The sequence below is a fragment of the Cibotium barometz genome, chromosome 61 (genome assembly GCF_041138505.1).
Source record: "Cibotium barometz isolate CiBa-2024 chromosome 61, ASM4113850v1, whole genome shotgun sequence".
NCBI lineage: Eukaryota > Viridiplantae > Streptophyta > Polypodiopsida > Cyatheales > Cibotiaceae > Cibotium > Cibotium barometz.
Window position 1 is genome coordinate 35,991,040 of NC_141106.1, and position 22,712 is coordinate 36,013,751.

At 40.9% G+C, this 22,712-nt stretch overlaps 1 protein-coding gene across 1 annotated transcript; it reads left to right on the forward strand.

Moving 5' to 3' along the window:
* Positions 1-14,664: 14,664 nt before the first annotated feature.
* Positions 14,665-19,166, forward strand: LOC147604844 (pentatricopeptide repeat-containing protein At2g39620-like). Its single transcript, XM_086794891.1, has 2 exons — positions 14,665-14,798; positions 14,899-19,166. Exon 2 carries the CDS (start codon positions 15,184-15,186, stop codon positions 18,985-18,987), a length of 3,804 nt encoding a protein of 1,267 aa, XP_086651017.1. The 5' UTR covers positions 14,665-14,798; positions 14,899-15,183; the 3' UTR covers positions 18,988-19,166.
* Positions 19,167-22,712: the final 3,546 nt, after the last annotated feature.

Below are 22,712 nucleotides of genomic sequence, written 5' to 3' on the forward strand. Positions count from 1 at the left end.
ACTTCACAATTGAAGTGGCCAATATAGAATGTACATGAATCGTGAAGGTGAAAACAAAACTCACTAGTAGGGACACTTGTGTGTCATATGTTATAATTTGAATTATTGAAAGCATGCAATTGTGATACTCTTGAAAAAATAATTCAATATTTGAAGTGCTTTATAAAGCATAAATGTTTGACAATGCTTAGGATCTCGTCTATGCGTAAATGTACTCAATTGTGAGATTGTATGTTGTATATGTGGCTTTTTGTTGCACACCTAAAGGGATTCAACAGCTTCTTGCACAAATAAAGTAGTGTTATTGCCTCAAAATTAAGTCTCTAAAATAGTTTGTATAAATATTTAGATTGATAAATAATGTCATCATTGCATTGTGTAAATCATATTCCCAAAAAGAAATGCAAGGGTCTCAAACCTGATCTAAAACTATGACTATAAATAAATTCAAAGACTCAAATCTAATCTGTATTGGGTTTCATGAGTAGCATTCAATAATAAGTTTTATCTCTATCCTTAGATTCACGTGATGAAGAAAAATCCAAAAACCCTTACAATTAATGAGCAAGTTTCAGTACTCTTGTAAGAAGAGTAATCCAAACAAAACAGATTTGTTATGTGAGTTAGAGAACAAGCTTTTGTTGCTAGTGAGAAAGGCAAAGGTAAAGCTTCTTTGCAAAGTGGCTATAACATCTGCACCAAGAACAAGGAAGAAAGAATTTACATTCTTGAATATTGATTTGCATGTGGAGACGTATGTATCACAACCTCTTGGTTTTGTTGTGAAAGGAGAAGAGTATAGAGTATGCAAGTTTAAAAAATTTCTTATAGCCTTGAAGGAGTCTTGAAACATGAAATAATTCATGTATACTTGATTACAAATGATTTTTGCAATAATTTAACAAAGAGTACTTTGTATGTGAATATAAGTAAATGCACTTTTTTGGTCATAGTTCCGTCAGGATATATCTTATCCAGACTATTAAACCGTTCCTTAAAATCTTTCATCTTGGTCAAGAAGCTGTCCATTGAGTCTCCCTCATTCATTTGCGTAGATTAGACTTCAACTGTTTACCAAGATATGCAACACTTGTTTCATTGTGCACCTCGTATATTGTAACAAGTGCACATCCCATGTTTGTTTTGAAGTCTTAAAGCATCTCTTCCATCCTATGTCGTTTGAGCAACAGTGAGAGGTACTAGTGGTGCATATGGAGGAGCCACTCAGTTGTACTAGTAGTTACAAAACAAGACAAAGTTCACTATCATTGATCACATTACAAAGGAGTTGAGCTACCAGTACATGCCTTATCATTAAAAAAACACAATGAGTAGTTAGTCTCCTTAAGTTTGTCCTTAGTAGAAAACATTTTGAATATATCATTAGTGTACTCAACACATTGCAAGTACTCAGTATTTGTTAAATGCAATCTTGGATGGTTGCTAATTGATTGAATCACTTACGGAGTGTATAAAAAATAACACAGAGTAGAGACTAGAGTGTTATTGGCGAAGTATGATGGTCAATGATATTGAAGACGTCGATGCTGCTGCATAACAAATCTTTGTTACTGCATAGCTCAAACATCCAAAATCGAGTATAACCAATCCAAAATGGCTCCTCTCCTAGAACATTTTCCAAAATCTTGACCGCTCAAAATGTGCTCGAACTGGGTCACGAATCTCGAAAACATTATTTACTTCGTATACAACACTATAGTATATATCTTCTTCTCTTAGGAGGGTATCTCAATCAGAGACAGAAAAAACAAGGTAATAAAGAGGGTGGCAGACTACTAGATCAAATGTAAAGGAAGCTAGCTTTGATTCCAATTGTTGGAATTAGGATTGAGAATGTAAAGGAAGCTAGCTTTGATACCAAATGAACACACACAAGATAGAGAAGCTTGAGAGCACACAAACTCACTAGATTAGAATAAAACAAATGTGTGCCAGATACAAAAGTTAAGTTCACACCCAAAATGAGTAGAAAAGAGGGTGTACATACGCACGGGAAAAAAACCTCCTATTGAGGGGAAAAGTGCCTCAATGGTTCTAAGAGTGTTCACATACATCACTACCATATATAATGCTACAAGAGTTGAGCAAGTGTTGCGATAAGATGGTGTTACCTAAGGCAATTGAACTTAAGGAGTAATCAAAGTAGCTATTAGGACACAATTTCATCAAGCCTAGTGTATTCTCATGGGGTGTATCAATTCTCTTTCAAATGAAGAAGGACGAAACTCTAAGATTGTGTATTGACTATAGAGGATTGAATCAGCTCACTATCAAGAAGATTAATAAACTCTAGGATCGATTACATGGTGTGCATAGATGTTTTTCCAAAATTAATTTAAAATGTGGGTATTATTTGATCTGGATCAAAGAACAAGATAATCCAAAGACAACATTCAATATTAGATATGGGCACTATGAATTTATAGTCATCCCTTTTGATTGGCCAATGTGTGAGAATGTCAACAAAAACAGATACAACAAGAGATTACACTAGACAAAGCAATAGAGAGAATGGAGAAAATTTTAAAATTTTGATTATACTAAACAAGAGATAGGAACAATGTGATGGTGCTGTCCCCACTCGTGCGCTCTAGTGTAGAGCTTAGATGGTGATCTAAATAGACTCTGGATGGAGGGCATACTGAGAGTATAGGGAATATCTGCTCACAAGCATTGGATACCTTTGTCTATGCCAACTATATCCATTTATAGTGCTACAGGTAGTACAATGGATGCGTCCAAGGACGTGGGCTATGCTGCATTGACGCAGCTCATCGCCTGCGTATTCATAACGCGTTCCCACTAACCACCATCCACTAATGATGAACTTGGTTCCCGAGGAAATATTCCCTATATCATTTTGTGGCCCAGTTAACGTTCGTATTCCTAGTCATCTCCTAATCATCAACGATCGCAATTACGAGCCCTTCCAACATCAAAACTGGGGTTCCCACTAAAGATATGTGCACCAATCAATGGCTTCTCATAATGGGGGCCGTACAAATGTGCACCACACATCAGTGTGGTACATCTGAGAGGCGAGCGTTGAACATATACAACACAATGCTCGTGCAACTTTCAATTGTCTTATGCAAGAAATGTTTACACAACATTTGGATGATTTTGTTTGAGTATTCTTTGATAGTATCTTAGTTTACTTTAGGAATGGAGCTCATCAGAAAAAGCATGTCCAAAAAGCTTTAGATATCTGAAGAAAGCAAAAACTCTTTGTTAGGAAAAGTAATTGAATCGCGTGTATCATTATACTGCCTTTGCCAATTTCCATGACCTCTTTGACTCCCCTTGCCTCTGAATTGGCCTCTTCCACTTGCGTATTATTGTGGTTGTTGTTGTGAATTCTGGGACCGTTGTTGCTGCTACTGGCCATAATTCTGATTACCTGTTCGGCCACCTCCTTGACTGCATCCACGACGTCCTCTACCTCGTCCTCTTCCTGAACTTGTGTAGAAGGCCTGTTGCTCTGAGAACTGTTTTTGTTTTGTGAAGACTGTTGGTCTTCACCCAAGCTCTTCTCTTCTATAATCAACATAGACACCAAATCTGTAAAATTGGGAATGTTTTCTCGAGTTTGAATAGACGTCTTGAACGCCTTGTAATGTGGCCCAAGACCACGTAGACAGACTTCCACCTTATCATCATCATCTACTGAAACACCAATAGATGCGGATTCCACAATACCCTCTATCTTCAATGCATAGTCATTCACAGACATACTCTTTTTCTCCACAGTATGAAGTTCATTCTTCAACTGTATCTTTCGTGCCTTGGTATTTGTTTCATAGAGTTTTACCAAGGTGTCCCACGCCTCCTTGGGGGACTTGGTATCCTGTATGTGCCCAATCATGATGTCCTGTATACTAATAGAGAGCCAATACATAACTTTTCTCGCTCCTTGGTTCCAATCCTTGAACTCTTTCACATCTGTAGTAGTCGGATTGATCTCCGGTATCCCCGGTGCCTCTTCATGCAGCTCACCTTCTATGTAGTCCTAATAACCCATTCCCATCAAGAAATTCCTCGACCTGAACCTCCAAGCATGGAAGTTGTTCTTGTCAAGCTTCTCAGCAACAATCTGGTTTATGCCATCATTTGACATCTTGCTAGACACACAAATTTATCAGAAACAACACTCTGGTCTGTCCTGCACAAACTGCTGTATTTTCTATAGCGGTACTATAGTACACTCAACCAGTGACCTCAATGTGCATACATACACCCAATGGAAACTGTTGACCTCCTTGCAGCACACACAGTGTCTGCACAGCCAATCTGTCTTCCTGTAGTTCTTAAAACAGAGTTCTGTAGAGAATCGAATGGCTTACCCGTAATGCTCAAAATCACCTGCTTTCTAAAAAACGGAGGTCCTGATGCGCCCGAAACGCGTTTTCGGCCTAAAAAATTATCCAATTGTCCAAAAGGACAATATAGTTGCCCTATAGCTTTACTCCCACGAAGAAAGCTTCTCAATCAGAGATCGTTTGCCGGTGCCTCCCGTAGAGCTTCCGACAAGGGTGTAGTCACCAACACAAATAGGGAAGAGTAGTTGAAGCTCTTACCCTCGTACCGCCTCTTGCTTGTAGCTCAGCCCTTAGCATGAACCAGGCTTTGATACCATGAAAAGATGCAGGGGAGAAGAGAGCTTGAGCTCTTGCAAGCACACACACTCACAAAACCCTAAAAAGAACACACAAGGTGAGAGGCTGAAAATCTTCTTCTTCTTCACACAACACTCAACACACCATATACAAAGATAAGAGTACACACAATATGAAAGGTGCTCAACCAAATACATACTAGGGTTCTCTATAGTGTGAACCCAACTAAATGAGCTGGCGCTATAACTATGCCAGTCTCTAGAATGGCTGTCACAACACACAGCCTGTCATCCCACTAGCCGCATATCACCAATGATCTCACCAACCATGCCAGTGGTGTAAGTGTGGGACCTATCAGTGTCCACCGCCTCACTAGATGATCTCGATATCTCAACAGCATTGGTCATGGCATAACCTCATATACAAAGGTTTCCCATGTGGTGGTGAAAGAAGTTTTATGTTGGTCCTTAGCAGGCAAAATGGTGGATACTTAGTTGTATCCTGAGAATCCATCTAAAAAACTATAGGATTCTATGCCTACCACCCTTTCCAAAATGTTCTCTATGTATGACAATGGGTAATGATCTCTACAGGTTGGCACATTCACATTCTTCAAGTCAACACACACACAAAGCTTCTTGTTTTTCTTGGGTACAATCATAAGTGGTGATACCCAATCCGTGTGCTCAATTTTGTAAATGAAATCTAGTGAATGAGTTTATCAATTTTCTCTTTTATAATTGCTAAATATTTGGGATTCATTTGGTAGGGATGCTACTTGATTGTGGCCTTGAACCTTCTATGATAGGGATGGTGTGCTGTATCACTTTTGGTGGCACTTCCTTCATGTCTTTATAGCTCCAAGAAAAGTAGTCCCTGAACTCTTTTAAAAGTGTTATCAATGCTTCTTCCTCCTATAGGGTTAGGTATGTGTGGCAATGAAGACCAGTTTGAAGGATTTAAAATGGCTTGGAACTTTTCACAAATTTGGCTCCTCGTCATTCTCCTCTTTTCCCGTGCAAAAGCTCTTTTTACTTCAACTAAAGCATTGTTTTGCTTCTTTCTTACCGATATTGTGAGCTTAGGATAGTCTTGGCTCACTTTTGGCTCTTGTGGTGTTTGTAACATTACCCAGCTTAACTTATCTCCCCAATTCTTAGAAAATTCCTCATGAATTTTAGTGGCTTTGATGTATCTTAACCATTATGCATCTGTGGGTCCTTGTCTAAGAACCTCACTACTCGGCAACATTTCTTCTTCAACCATTGTTGGAATTTCAACCTTACAAGCGACTGAGATTGAGGGTTCTTTCTCGTCTCATTACGTTCAGACTCCTGCTCTTTTGAAAAGCTCTCCCATGACTGGTTCATCACTTAGGATTTCATCATGCGTGATATTGGCATCTCGCCTTCCACACATCAGCAGGTTACACAAACTTCGTCATAGTTTTTCACATGATGTCCTATTGTAGCCAATATATGCATCCAATTCTTGCAAAAACCATCATTCAAAAGAGGAGCATACAAGTGTTGCCTTCCTCTATGATGGTTCTAGTTGTTCATGGGTTGCACATGCACCAAGGTGGTTCTGTCTATAGTTTTTGAGTCATTTCCAAACAACCCCCTATCCGCGGGATATGTCTTCCAAGTTTGCATGTCTACTTTCAGGATTTGTGAATCCTTTCATAGGTAAATGTGATATGTGGCCCAATCGTGTACTAGCTTGGCACTTCATAAAAGGTCTTCTAAGAATCACATCATACAAATCCACATGTCTCATAAAATGCATGACCGTGACATTATGGCAGTAGTGGAAAGAGAAGACTTCCATCTTCGAATTCTATAGAACTCCCATGGGTCATGACATGGTACCGTCATCCATCTTTACGATGAGGTTTGTTTTCTAACATTAATTCTTTTATAGCTCCCCTTCCTAAAATACAAGAAAGCCTAAATTGGATACTCACACACAGATGGGTAGAGGCTTGGGACACCCACTAACGCCTACTAATCCATAATAGTAAATCATATCATCCTTATGGTATTCGTCGATGACTTTTTTTAATCTCATTTATGCACACTTACAAAACTTATTAAAACAACATTAGTCTATGACTTTGAGCAAGTGCACATTGAGTATCCCTCATTCCTTGAGGAAGAAGATTTGCATGCCCTGCATGATTTCTTTATCACAAAGAAGCCACCGCCAGCTTCCAATGATGGGAATAGGGATAAAAGGGACGACAAAGGGGACAACACCTATCTGGTGTTTATTCCAATAACCTCTTACTCATCTACCATTTATGATAACAAAAATAAGGATGATACTAACACACCATATACTACTAACACACCATATACTACTAAGATTCCTCACTTCTTCCTTTGATTTCCTCACTAACACTCTCGTTCCCGCAAGGACCACTTAATGGCTAGCCAGAGGCCAAGGTCAACACTATATGCAGGGGGATTTTTTTTTTTGTGAGCATAAACCCAAATGGTGAGAAATTTTTTAATAATGGGGGGCTCTCGGTATATTATCTCTCTACTTAGCAACTTCTCTATTATGTCTATCTCTTAGTCTCTCTGTTTCTGCTTCTCTCTCTTTCTCTCTCTTTCTCTTTCTCTCTCTTTCTCTTTCTCTTTCTCTTTCTCTGTCTCTCTCCTTCTGCCTCTCTTTTATCTCTGTCTCTCTCTTTTTCTATCTTTTTATCTGTCTCTCTCTATTGCACACTTGTCTCTCTCTATTGCACACTTGTCTCTCTATTGCACACTTCTCTCTCTCTCTCTCTCTCTCTCTCTCTCTCTCTCTCTCTCTCTCTCTCTCTCTCTCTCTCTCTCTCTCTCTTATCTCTCAGTCTCTCTCTTTCTGCCTCCTTCTCTCTATTTTTGTCTCTCTTATCTATCTCTCTCAATCTCTGTCAATAGCAAAATAAATTTACTCCAATAAAATAATACATCGTAATAAAATGATACAAGCTCAAATAAACATTACTCCATTGAAATTGTTCCAATAAAATGAAACCCCAAAACATTTTTGCACATCCCATACATCTCCGAAGTTAAATTAGGAACATGAGTTGTCGCACCAATTCAGGGTAGGTTTGTTCTCTGCATAGACATTTGGATACCAATTTAGGGTAGGTTCGTTCTCTGCATAGACATCTCATGAGGTTCGTTCTCTACATAGACATTTGGATACCTCCCTTTCTATCAAAATTGGTTGGTGAATAAACATATTTTCATTTTGGCTCAATTCCATGACTCTCATGTACACAAAGTACAAGTGCTTACATGCCAAGTAGGGTTTTTGCTGGTTAACCCTTCCCAAAAAATTTGGACATGAGCATGATGGATGCATTTTGATATGCACATCATAACTTCCCACACGAGAACCTTCTCCAAAAGTCTCAATGAGCCTCATGTTGTTGGAAGACTGAAACACCTACGCTTGTGTAACTTGTGCATTTATGTCTAGTGCTTTCTTAATCCTTTTTGCAGCTTCTTCTGAAATGGATGTTCTGTAATCTTGTGTGGCGACGACCATCTCGTGACATATCATTTTTTAATGTGTTTGTCTCTCCTCTTGACACTTCTGGTTGACTTGAGCTCAATAGAGTTTGTTGCTCCCTTTCTAATGGCTTACTCTGTAAGTTATACCCTGCAAGCACCAATACATTTACCTCCTCAACTGTCAGATTTGTGCCTTCATCCACTAGCCATATAGTAGGCACATAGGGGATGTTCAATGTTCTTGTCCAGAGCCCATATAGTAGGCACATAGGGGATGTTCAATGTTCTTGTCTAGAGCCCATGTATGCATGATGTCATTATTGCAAAACCATATCATTTGACTAGTTTTCCCATAATCATGGGACCTTGTTGAAAAAGAAGATGGTGCAAGTACTCCTTTTACACATCTTACAATCATGCAACCACACTTAATACTACCTATATAACCCAAACACTTTACTCTGCTGCCCTTTGGAGTTCTCCTAATTGCCCACTCTTTAGACATGTACTCCCCCCCCTCGATCAGAACGAAGGGTGCCCACAGTACAATTGGATACATTTTCAACCATAAGCAAAAATTGTTTGAAGCACAAAAACACTTCGGACTTTGCCTTTAGTGGATATACCCATGCATGCCTTGAGTAATCATCAATGAAAGTCACGAAGTACAAGTGTTTACCAAATGATAGAGTTTGCATAGGCCCACATACATCACTATGTACAAGTTGCAATTTGCGAGTGGCCCACACAAAACCATCCTTTGGAAACACAGAATGCTGGATTTTGCCCAAAATACAGCCTTCACAAACATGTTTGAATGGTGCCTCAAGAGGGGGCAATGAAGTAACCATATCAAATTTCTGCAAACACAGCAAACTAGCAAAGTTCAGATGACCAAAACGAGCATGCCATAGTTTTGCATCTGAAACTGCCTTTTCATCAGAAATTGCATTTACCGAATCTTCCACACACTTGGCATAAGAATTGCGCCTATACAGCCCATGAAACAAGGTGCCAGATGCAATAATCATATCACCAGAAGTCAAATCATGAACAGTACATCTGTCATCCACAAATTTGACTACAAGTCCAAGTCTAGCAAGCACAGAGACATACAATAGATTCTTCTTTATCCCTGGCACATACAAAGCATCTGAAAGTGTGAAAGCGCTGCCATTTGCAGAGCAGGAAGCATAATTTTACCAATGCCCTTCACTGGGTAAGAAGCATTATTAGCACATGTGACAGTATTCCCATTAGAGACAACCTCAAGACAAGTGACATATCACGATGCGAGGTAATGTGCTTTGTAGCACCACTGTCAAAATACCATACATCAGAGTCAATAGAAACTGCCAGACATGCATCATGTACAGATGGGTCATACTGGCAATACACGCTAAACGCCCATTCTGTATCCTACACAACATTTGCAGAATCTGCATTTGTAGAAGCATCCGCTATTGTGGTTGCATTTGATTCTTTCTTCTTTGCCTCTTTAGCCTTTAGCTTAGGGCAATTCTTAATGACATGATCAGTTGCCTTACAATAGTTGCACCTGATCTTTTTTGTGCCTTTATCAAGAGCCTTCTCAGACCTATTGTTGCTACCTGTTGGAAGGAGAAGAAGTTGCAGACCTACTAATAGGAGAAGAAACATTGGAAGGGACTGCCTTACCACTTCCTGGGCAGTAACAACAAATGCCTGATCAACTGCATGCTGCCTAGCCCTATTTAGACTACGCTTCTTGCAAGAGCTTGTTGACTAAAGTATCATACTTAACAACATCAGGTCTGTCCTCAATAACAAGTCTCCACGTGGAAGAAAAAGTTCTGATATGACTCAGGTAAAGCATCAAGAACAGTCTACACAAGAGAATGATGAGGAATAATCTCACCTGCAGAAATCAATTATTCCTTGAGATCTTTAATCTCAGCAAGAAAAACATTCATGTCATCATCTTCCCGCATAATCTTCGATTCTAGCTCTTTACGTAGGTAAGAGATTTTTGCCTCGTTACGACCTACATACAAACCAGCTAGAATATCCCAAGCCTGTTTTGCTGTTTTAGCTGAATGAATATATGGAGTGATGTTACGTTTGACAGGAAGTGCAATCAAGGCATGAGCCTGCGCATCTTTACCATCCCGACGAGCTTGTTCAGTAGTGGGTAAAACGGCAGCAACAGTAGAGTTGCTAGAACCTGCAACATCCTCAACAGATCCTACATCCACAGAACCTAGACGTACATCCATACCCTGCACAATGTTCCACACTCCTTTTGCAACCAAAACACGCTACATCATGTATGCCCAAAGTGGGTAGTTACTGTCTCCATCCAATTTGTCTCATCAGCAGAGACAACATGCGAAATACATCATTGCTGTTATCAGCCATGGCCACTGACTGAAACTGATGCAAAAGCTACCTGTAATGAAGCAAAGACTGAACAGTAAAAGCTACCTGTAATGAAGCAAAGACTGAACAATAAAAATATAAAAAATCTGTCTATGTTTCTCGTAAGGTTGAAGTTGATATATTGTACTCTTGAATGGAGGGGAAAAAGGTAATGGAAAGCTATTATAAAATATTAGGGGTGCCATAATTGAATGGAGAGAGAGAGAGAGAGAGAGAGAGAGAGAGAGAGAGAGCTTGTATGCATTAAATATCAATTTTCCTTGTCTAGGGATTACACATTCCCATAGAGGAGTTCACCCTTGTAATGTCTTCCAAGTTTTCCTTGTCTAGGGATTACACATTCCCATAGAGGAGTTCACCCTTGTAATGTCTTCCAAGTTTTCAAACACATGCATTGGCTCTATCAGACCTATGCATATAAGATCTTGTTTTCAATGTCTTGAAGTTGTAAACGATAGTATTTAGAAGAAAAATGTTAAGTCCATGGTGTACATTTCTCTTTCCACAAGCTAACTAAGGCGGAGAGCGAAAACACCAAGTAGTAAACATGGTATGCATATATGTATATATAGTTAGTATTGTAAACACAAGGTAGTTAACATGGTATGTATATATGTAGTTTTCCACCTTGTGCAAGCAAGGACAAGCTCCTATCTTTGAGAATTAAATGGCATACTAATCACGAGAATAGATAGTTTGCCACCTTGTGCAAGCAAGGACAAGCAAGGACAAGCTCTTATCTTTGTGTGTCTAATCACTATCATTAGTATATGGTAGGATGCATACACTTTTTGAGCAAAAAGCTCCAAGCTTTAAACAACAAAATTAATGCCACCTATAGATAGAATTCTCCAAATATATATAAACATATGTATTAGCTTTGTTCTCATTGTCATTGGCTAGAAAATCCAATGCATATGTTTAGATAGAGTATGTAAGAGCCAATGACAATGAGAACAAGTTTAATAGCTTAAACACAACTTGTATGTAAGAGCCAGTGCCAATGAGTCGAATTGTCTTTGATTCTCAGTTAATTGCTCAATTTTGAGGATGAGGGGATCTCATGAGTTTAATGGTAAACATGTTGTTAATTCCTTGCTAATCTGATCTTGTCCAAGTGTGATTAGTTTAGCAGGGATTAACGCCAAGCTATGGTGAGGTAGGTGCTTGATGCCGTTCCTGCCCCCGTTACAACTCAACAAAGGCCAGCAAGGGAACTAGTACTGGATTGCTTTGCAAGGACTGGTGTCATGGCTAAGGCATGCAAGGAGCTTCACCGACATTGTATAAGCAAGGGAACTAGTACTGGATTGCTTTGCAAGGACTGGTGTCATGGCTAAGGTGTCATGGCTAAGGCATGCAAGGAGCTTCACCGACATTGTATAAGCATAGAAAATGATTGGCTATGCTATAATCAGGAGTTGGCTCATTTGCAAGATATGCCCATAGACCTGGGTTCCACGTGGTTTCAAGGTAAAGAATCCAAGAAAATTATTAAAACAAGCATGCAACCTCAAATTTCGTTGGCATGAACCTTGGCATGGACAACCCCAATGGTTGCCAGGGCATGCTTCATATGTACCACATGGTGTTACTTCTACATCTTGGCAACTTTCTTACTATCCACCACCACCAGGAGTAGAAATGATGCCATACCCTTATGGTATACCAGAACCTAACATAACCAACCCATATCAGTATCCAAATTGGGGGGGACCTCCATGACCCAACATAAACCAGCAAGGTCATACAACTTCAAGTAGTGTTGGTGCCTCACATGGAATATGGGTCATCAAGATGACCATGTCATTGGTTGCCAAACACATTTATTGTTATTTTTCGTGGATTTTGTATTCACGTCTCATGTATGGAAGTGAATTTTATCAATATCTTGCAAAAGTTTGAAATGTGTCAATATCGAGAGAGAGAGAGAGAGAGAGAGAGAGAGAGAGAGAGAGAGAGAGAGAGAGAGAGAGAGAGAGAGAGAAATGTCCTATGTGTTACATGTGAAATATCTTGCAAAAGTGTGAAATGTGTTGGTGTGTAAATGTGTCAATATCAAGAGACATAGAGAGAGAGAGAGAGAGAGAGAGAGAGAGAGAGAGAGAGACATGTCCTATGTTTTCAACCAAGCACACTTATTGGTGTTTTCCATGGAATTTATATTCAATGTCTCCTATATGGAAGCGACTATTATCGATATCTTACAAATAGAGTCTACATGTGAATTGTGTGTGTGTGTGTGTGTGTGTGTGAGAGAGAGAGAGAGAGAGAGAGTGAGTGAGTGAGTGAGAGAGAGAGTGGTAGGGAACAAGAGGTACCCATGTGTTACGATTTCAACCGCTCAACAATTTCGCAAGACTACTCGCCCGTAATTGCTTGCCAAAAAAAAAAGCACCCCTATATGCAACACAAATAAGACACAGTGGGTTCTACCTTTGATGCCATGATCTCCCGACTCCGAAGTATGAGCGAATCATCATTAGCACGGGAATCTAATGTGACAAGCTCGATTGTCGATTACTCCATTTGATCCTACCACTCTAATTAGAGCTTATGCGTTTTATCACATCATGGGGATGGGATCTTCAGATGTCATGTTCACATTGTAGGTTCAACACAACTAAGGTGGAATGGGAGTCTACATCAACCACACATGGGGAGTCTCTACATCAACCATGTGTGAAATTGGACTACATGATGGAAAGCCATTTTTTCTTAGTATGTTAAATAGCGGGTAATGTGTATTACTAGAAGCTTGTGGAAGGAAAGCGGTTTTAGCTTGGTATATTAAATAATGCGTAATTTGCAGCACTAGATGATAACACTAGGGTACTATCTTAGATGTTTGTGGGATTTGAGTGAGTGGTCAAGTGATTAGCTCAAGCTTAAAGCATCATGTATGGCTGTGAAGAATAAGTATGCATAAGAGCTTCTTGAGGGAAAGAACGACCCTCTTGCTTGAGTTACAAACTAGAGTGAATAGGAGTGGAACCATGTAAGGCATGGGAGTAAGAGAATTATGTGAGACTTGATTATGAGAATGAGGATTGAGCTATTAGGAAGAGGGAGGAGAAGAGAGTGAGAGGAAGAGAAAAAGTGAGACCATTGAGAGGGAAGAGTGAATAGGAATGGAACCCTGGAACACATGGGAGTAATATAATTATGAGAGAGTTGATTATAATTGGGGAGTGAGCGATTCAGAAGAGTGAAGAGAAGAGAGTGAGAGGAAGAGAATCAATGAGGAGTGAGCTATTGGGAAGCGCTTATGAGTGAGGAGTGAGCTACTAGGAAGAGGTAAGAGAAGGGAGTGAGAGGAAGAGAAGCTGTGAGACCATTTGGAGGTGGAGAGTTTGGATGTAAGAGAGAGGAGGAAGAAATATTAGCTAGCGTGAAACCTACAAAAATGGTTGCCTCCACTTAGCGATCATTGAAGATCTCATCACTTATAGAGCATGTGTTTTCTTTCCAACTTGGTTGATAAGTAGCACCAATAACACCATCATAGCTCTTTCCTCCACCAACAAGGATTCCATTACCTCCTCCTCCTCCTTAATCCAAGCTCTTCATTTTCGAGGAGGCACGACTGCCCTCCTACGAGGCAGGATAGGGTGGGTGGAAACAACCTCTCACAAGCATAAGCAACCACTTTAAGAGAAGCTGCCAAAGGATATGTGATGTTTCGAGAGCATGGCCATCAATTTTAAGGGAAAATCTGTGCCACTTCTCCGTTATACACTATGTTTCCCCCCCCCTCCCCCCAAAACACACACACACATGAAAGAGATAACTCAATATTTGTATGTTAATACTACTTTATGCTAGTTGTTGACAACATTCTTAATGCATATCTTTTTTTTGTGCAACCATTCATTGAGAGCAACATCGTGTCACGGCGGTACAACTTTGAAACAATGTTCAATCAAAATTGTCAATACTTTGAAATAAATGAGTGTAATGTAGCATGCATAGTCCACATTGCATTGCATGATTATCTTTTGAAATTTAATGCATTCACTTGGGAAGTCTCAAATGCTTCTCTCCTCACCTTCTAAATTTCGCATAAAATTATATATATGACTATGTATTGCTTCTAATAGGCTTGGGATGGGTATGGGCTCTTAGTTACATAGTCGGACTGGTTACATCACCCTCCTACACGGCCTAATGAAGCCTCATCTTCTTAATAGCGTCTGCTGCAATCGCAGCATGCAACCCTATTGTCGCTCAGGTAAGTACCTGTGGAGAAGATTGCGTGTCTGCCTCTCTCTCTCTCTCTCTCTTTTGATTTTGTTGTTGAGAAAGAAATTGTGTGTATGTGGTGTTTTCAGCGAGTATGGAGCGCCTATGGAAGGATTACTTCTCAGATCCCTTCCATTGCTGGGACAAACGAAAGAGCAAAGAAAGTGGGCACCATTTCGTCGGCACAGAACGTCAAATGCACGTTTGGGCGGAGCCGTGTTGTAGATTATCTTAAGCCCCAGATTACCAGCACAAGGTTACTGCAATCCAACCTGAGAAAACAGAAGAAAAGCTTTCTGTGCTGCTAGTGAAGAACAACAACAGCAGTGGTGTTTGGGATTTCAGAGGATGCACTGCCTTGTCTGGAAGAAGGGATGCTGCCTCAGCCCTCGGTTGAGAACCTTGTACACATTGTACTCAAGTGCACAAAAGAGAGACACCTAGCCTATGCACTGTGCTTGCATGCCTACATGCGCAAAAGTAGGCTGGATACTCACACAGCACTTGGGAACTACCTAGTCTCCATGTTGATAGAAGTTCGAAGCATGCACAATGCTCAGAAGGTTTTTGACAGGTTGGTTTCCAGTCATGAGTGCTCGGGGAATTCTCTCATCATTGAATTTGGAGACTCAAGGCAGGTTCTCATACGGCACCCGAAAATCCAAGAAGATTCTCTGCATCGAAGTGGGCATACCTTTGTTGCCTTATTGAAGGCTTGTGCTAAGCTCAAAGATGTCAAGCGAGGCCATGAGATACATGCTGAGATTGCCAGAAAGGGTCTCTTGACAAGAGACCTTTTTGTTGGTAGCACCTTGGTCAATATGTATGCCAAATGTGGCTCACTTGCAAAAGCACAAGAAGTGTTTGACAAGCTTCCTGTCCGAAATGTAGTCTCGTGGAATGCACTGATTGCAGGATATGCGAAACAAGAGCGTGGTGAGAAAGCATTGAACTATTTTGAACAGATGCAACTTGAGGGTGTCCCTCCAAATGCTATTACATTCATTTGCAGCTTGAAAGCCTGTGGCAGCATGAGAGCCACAGACAAGGGCCGTGAAATACATGCTGAGATTGTTAGAAGGGGGTTGTTGAAAGAAGATCTTAATATTGGCAGTGCATTGGTTGATATGTATGCAAAGTGTGGCTTGCTAACAAAAGCGCAGGAAGTTTTTGACAAGCTTCCAGCTCGAAGCATTACCTCATGGAATGCACTGATTGCAGGTTATGCCAAACACAAGTGTGGTGAGGAAGCACTAAATTGTTTCGAACAGATGCAACTCGAGGGTGTGTCTCCAGATGCCATCACATTTTCTTGCGCCTTGAAAGCCTGTGGCAGCGTTGGAGCCACAGGCAAGGGCTGTGAAATACATGCTGAGATTGCCAGAAAAGGGTTGTTGGAAAGAGACATTGTTCTTGGCAGCACATTGGTTGATATGTATGTCAAATGTGGCTTGCTAGCGAAAGCGCAAGAAGTGTTTGACAAGCTTTCAGTTCGAGACGTAGTCTCATGGACTGCACTGATTGCAGGATATGCAGAACATGAGCATGCTGAGGAAGCACTGAATTGTTTTGAACAGATGCAACTTGAGGGTGTCTCTCCAGATTCTATCACGTTCGCTTGCAGCTTGAAAGCCTGTGGCAGCATTGCAGCCACAGACAAGGGCAGAGAAATACATGCAGAGATTGAAAGAAAAGGTTTGTTGGAAAGAGATGTTAGTGTGGGCCATGCCCTGGTTGATATGTATGCTAAATGTGGCTTGCTTGCTACAGCACATGAAGTTTTTGACAGGCTTCCAAATCAAGATGTAGTGTCATGGAATGCACTGATTGCAGGATATGCAAAATATGAGCATGGTGAGGAAGCACTGAACTGTTTTGAACACATGCAACTTGAGGGTGTCTCTCCAGATGCTATCACATTCGCTTGCAGTTTGAAAGCCTGCAGTAGCATTGGAGCCACAGACAAGGGCAGAGAAATACATGCTGAAATTGAAAGAAAAGGGTTGTTTGAAAGACATCTTGTTGTTGGAAATGCCTTGATTGATATGTATGCTAGATGTGGCTTGGTTGCAAAAGCACATGAAGTGTTTGACAAGCTTCCAAATCGAGATGTTGTCTCATGGAATGCACTGATTGGAGGATATGCCAAGCATGAGTATGGTGAGGAAGCGCTTAATTGTTTTGAACAGATGCAACTTGAAGGTGTCTCTCCAAATGATATCACATTCACTTGCAGCTTGAAAGCATGTGGCAGCATTCGAGCTGCAGACAAGGGCAGTAAAATACATGCGGAGATTGTTAGAAAGGGGTTGTTGGAAAGAAACCTTGTTCTTGGTGGCACACTCGTTGAAATGTATGCCAAATGTGGTCTTCTAGAAAAAGCACAGGAAGTGTTTGACAAGCTTCCAGTTCAAAATGCTTTCTCATGGAATGCACTGATTGCAGGTTATGCTGAACATGAGTGTGGTGAGGAAACACTAAACTGTTTCAAACAGATGCAACTCAAGGGTTTCTGTCCAGATGCTATCACATTTTCTTGCATCTTAAGGGCCTGTGGCATCATTGGAGCCACAGACAAGGGCAGAGAATTACACGTGGAGATCGAAAGAAACGGGCTGTTGGAAAGTGATCTTCTTGTTGGCAGTGCGCTGGTCGATATGTATGCTAAATGTGGCTTGCTTGCAAAAGCACAGGAAGTGTTTGACAAGCTTCCAGTTCGAGACATAGTCTCTTGGAATGCCTTGATTGCTGGTTATGTGAAACATGGGCGTGGTGAGGAAGCTTTATTTTGTTTGCAACAGATGCAACTCGAGGGTGTTTATCCAGATGCTATCACACTCACTTGTAGCTTGAAAGCCTGTGGCAGCGTTGGAGCCAGAGACAAGGGTAGAGAAATACATGCTGAGATTGAAAGAAAAGGGTTCGTCGAAAGGGATATCGTTGTCGGTAATGCCTTGGTCGATATGTATGCTAAATGTGGATGGCTTACAAAAGCACAGGAAGTGTTTGAGAAGCTTCCGGTTCGAAATGTAGTATCGTGGAATGCATTGATTGCAGGTTATGCCAAACATCAGTGTGGTGAGGAAGCACTAAACTGTTTCAAACAGATGCAACTAGAGGGGGTCTCACCAGATGCTATCACATTCGCTTGCTGCTTGAAAGCATGTGGAGGCATTGGAGCCACAACCAAGGGCAAAGAAATACATGCTGAGGTTGAAAGAAAAGGTCTGTTGGAAAGAGATTTTGTTGGTAATGCCTTGGTGGGCATGTATGCTAAATGTGGCTTGCTTACAAAAGCACAAGAAGTGTTTGACAAGCTTCCAAATCAAGGTGTAGTATCCTGGAATGCAATGATTACAGGATATGTGAAATATGAGCGTGGTGAGGAAGCGCTAAACTGTTTTGAACAGATGCAGCTTGAGGGTGTCTCTCTAGATGCAATCACATTCGCCTACAGCTTGAAGGCCTGTGGCGCCATTGGAGCTACAGACAAGGGCAGAGAAATACATGCTGAGATTGAAAGAAATGGGTTACTGGGTAGAGATCCTATTGTTGGCAATGCCTTGGTTGACATGTATGCTCGATTTGGCTTGCTTGCAAAAGCACAGGAAGTGTTTGACAATCTTCCAAATCGAGACTTAGTCTCATGGAATGCATTGATTGCAGGATATGCCCAGCTAGGAGAAAGTGAAAAAGTTTTCTCCATCTTTGACAGGATGAGAGGAGAAGTCAATAAGCCAGATTCGGCCACTTTTGTCAATGTTCTTAGTGCTTGCAATCATGCAGGTCTTGTAGATAAGGCCGAGACATACTTTGAAACCATGAACAAAGACTATAGCATCACTCCAACTGTTGAGCACCACACTTGCATGGTTGATCTGCTTGGTCGTGCAGGCCAGTTCGACAGGGCAGTAGCAATGATGAAGAATTTGCCATTTCATCCTGATACTGTAATGTGGTGTACTGTGTTGGGTGCTTGTCGAAAGTGGGGCAATGTGGAGCTTGGAAGGCAGGTTTTTGAACAGGCAGTGCGACTGGATGAAAAGGAAACTGCAGCTTATGTCTATATGTATAACATCTATGCAGATGCTGACATGCAGAAGGATGCCAAGAAGATGGAGGAAATGAGAGTGAAAAATACAAGCATGGAAGAAGCTAGGACATTGGCAATGGCATAATGCTTCTGGTTGGACTGTGCGTTTGGTTTCGGCTAGGGATAAAAAAACGTCCCTAAATTCATTTCATTTATTGAAAGTTAGAACATTCCTTCAAGATGCAGGATGCATTGGGTCTCAAGACGTGTGAATCGGAATAGTGGACTTGTCACCAATAAAGATGTGACATGTTTGCCTCCAAAGGTCTAGTAATAACTCTCAAGGAGTCATGTGCCTAGAATCCACTCCCGAGTATTCCCAACGGTGAGACCAACTGCCTCCCTGCTCGAAGAAGATGAAGCTCTTGTGTCCGTAATCTCCAAGTGCAGAAAAGCTAGAGTAGTCGCGGCTGTTGTAGATGAGGAATCTGCACCTTGCTCGGTGCTCTGCTGAGGACATTTCCTCCAGTAGTGACCCTTATGGCCACAATGGTTACAGGTCTGCTTGGCCTTCAAGGCATCATGATCCGAGTCGGGTTTCTTCTTAGAAGACTTCGACTGTGAAGACTTCCCTTTGCCCTTGTTATTGTTGTTGCGGCCTTTCGACCGCTGGTGAGTCAAAGCCTCAGAACCTCCGCCTTGTGGAGGGTTTAGAAACCGCTCCTTCTGGCCCAAGACCAAGGAAAAAGCGCCAAAAGACAAGATATGTAAGATACACTTATTTAAGAGTAAGCACACCTCTCGTTGCACATCCCCACCCATTAAAATTTTAATCTGAATAGAGGGTGTGGTGCAAGTTTTAGAAGCACAAATACATAAACAAGTACTCCGGTTTGTTGGGGTCCAATCTTCTTAGGCCAAGTGTTATAGCCCACCAATATTAATGATGGGTGTCTCCATTAAGTGCCCACAAGGTGGATTTAATAGACCCAAGGGGGCCACTAAGTTTGGGTTGGGCCCTACACATGACCCTTGAGCCTCCTGCAGAATCTAATAGGCAAGCCAGACTTTAATGAAGTCCGAATGCTCAAAGGTTATAAAACCTTTGTCCAATAATTAAAGGATTAAACAAGATACTTACCGCATGTTCACATGCCAGAAATCATGTTAGAATACAAAGCATTTGCATGATTCACAAGTGGGTATCCTTGCCCGTGAACTAGACACATCATAGCAAGTAGTCACACAAAAACAAGTCACACGAAATCAATTTCAAGCAAGCAAAGATATGTGCATATGCATTATGCAATGGATATATCTCTCGTTCTTGGAACTTGTAAATAGCAGGTCTTCTTGAGCACGGAATTGGCTTAGTGGGAAGCCTAAACTAAGATCCTTGACAGTGGCCACACTACGGGTGACACGAGGCCTAGCCTCCCATAGGTGACATGAGTGTTGGCCTCAGTATAGGCATCACGAAGCTCCTTGGCCTCCCGTATTTTGACGTGAAATGTAGGGGAGAACCACTTGGGCAGCCAAATGGTGACATCTCCCTTGCTTCTAAACACTTGTCCTCAATTGAAAAAGCCTCACAATATGCTTGAAGTAGTTGGGTTGGGTAATCTCTAAAGCAATCTTCATCAATTTCACATAATAGACAAGTTCTTCTTGAACTTTACAAGGTATCGTTTGGAAAGCTTACTACAACAGGTAGCTCTCTCTCCTTGTGAAACACAATCTGCTCAAGTTGAAGAACTTATGTTAGGTCATCAACCTCTAGTGGCTCTTCTGTAATAAGCTCTTTCGACTTTGGCCCCACATCCTTCTGCAGTAAACTCACATGAAAGGCATTGTGAATCCTCCACCAATGATCAGGCAATGTAAGCTGGTCTGCTTGATCATCTTAAAAGGTCCATAATACTTGGTAGAGAGCTTAGGGAATGCACCATCCTTTCATGGCCTCTTACAGAATCTTGTCTTCTCAAATTTCAGCAATACCCAATCATTGTCTTTGATGTCCACCTCTCTTCTATGCTTGTCAGCACAACCCTCTTATGCTTATCATGTGAACAAGCAATGGCTATTTGCACTTATTCAAAGGCAACATCAAGATCTTTGACATACTCATATGGTGTACATATCTCATCCTTAGTGCATAGGATGGGTGCCAATATCACTTTGTGTTGTATACAATCTCAAACGGGGTCTTTTCCATGGAGGCTTTCACTATGTTGTTATATACAAACTCTAGTAGGGATAGATGATTCTCCCAAGATGCTTTCTAATCTGTAACATAGCATTTGAGGAGATCCAACACAACTAAGTTTGCAACCTCACTTTACCCATCTGTTTGGGAGTGATGATAAGCCGATGAAAAGTCCAGCTTAGTGCCCAAACAAAGCTCTCCAAAAGAGGCTCGTAGTCTTGGGATCTCTATCCCCCATAATGGACTTAGGCATACCATGGTGTTTGAACACTTGTGTGCCGCAAATAGCTTGACCATTTGCTTAGGCTTAATGTTCTTTCTAACCAGAAAGAAGTGTACCTATTTGCTAAATCTATTAACAATGGTCCAAATAGCATCATTGCCTTACTAAGTACGAAGAAAGTCCATGACGAATTTTGTTGTTTCCATGGTTGCAAGGGAATAAGTGTTGAGATATTGAGCTCAACTCTAGTGCTACAGTGAACATGGATGACCCGCCTGGGTGATAACTTTCGCACTTATGCCACTAGCATGGTTGGTGAGATTATGGTTGATATACCACCAGAGTGGTGGATGACATGCTATGTGAAGTACTAGAGTTATGACATAGTTATAGTGCTAGCTCATATAGTCGAGTTCACACTATGGACCGACCATTGTATGTTATTATAGGAGAGTACTCTCTCTTTATGTATGTACTCTTATCTTTTAGTTATATAGAAGTAGAGAAGAGAAGAAGATAGAAGAAAATTCAGCCATCCATCTCTCTTGTGTCTTGCACTCTCTTATGTGTGTGTGTGCTTGCAAAAGGAACTCAAGCTTTCTCTCCCTTGCATTCTCTTTATGGTATTAGAGCTCTAGTTTGTGTGAGAGCTAAGAAGGCAACCAAGAGGCAAGAACAAGCAAGCAAGAAAGCGATACACGGGTAAGAGCATCATCATCTTTTCCCCTTCTTGGTTTAGGTACAACACCTCCTTGGTAGCTCTTGGAGCTACACATCTCCAATTGAGGAGCTGTCTTCACAGGCTTGGAGGTGTCTGTGTGGTACATAGTACTTAATGCTAAGTTTTACGGCCAGATTCGCATTTCGGGTACGTTTCGGTCACTGCAAGGTATTTTCAATAGTTTCAAGAAGCTCGGATATAGAACTATTTCTGATCAACGGCTTGTTATTGTAGTGCACAACAGTGCATTTTAGAAGTGTAGATAGTGTTTGCATATGTGTTGTTGATATTAGGTGTCAGTACATGTACTCTAGTCACATCTGGTGACAGACAGGTTGTGCTAAAGTATCGCTATAGTCATATAAGATATTGTTGTGTTACAATCTACATATATAAATTGTTTGTTTGTAGGTTTCTGATTGTTGCAGGTAAAAATGTTTGATGAACTCAATCAGATTGTTAGTGAAAACTTAGATAAGAATAACTTCCATGCCTGGAAGTTCAAAATGACCAATTTCTTGATGGGTAAAATATTTGGGGACTGTCGAAGGAGACAACGAGGAGCCTCCAAAGTTGTCCAAAGAGAATGCCACTCTAGCAGATATAAAGGCATTTAATGGGCCTTGTAAAGAGTATAAGCCATTCAACACTTCCATTGCAGTTAGGGAGAATATTCTCAACCTTTTGGAGTTAGTGTCTATGTTGATCATAGAAGAAAAG

What these genes read in the sequence shown, in the direction of transcription:
- LOC147604844 (XM_086794891.1), top strand. Translation starts at nt 15,184, where the DNA reads ATGCTGCCTCAGCCCTCGGTTGAGAACCTTGTACACATTGTACTCAAG.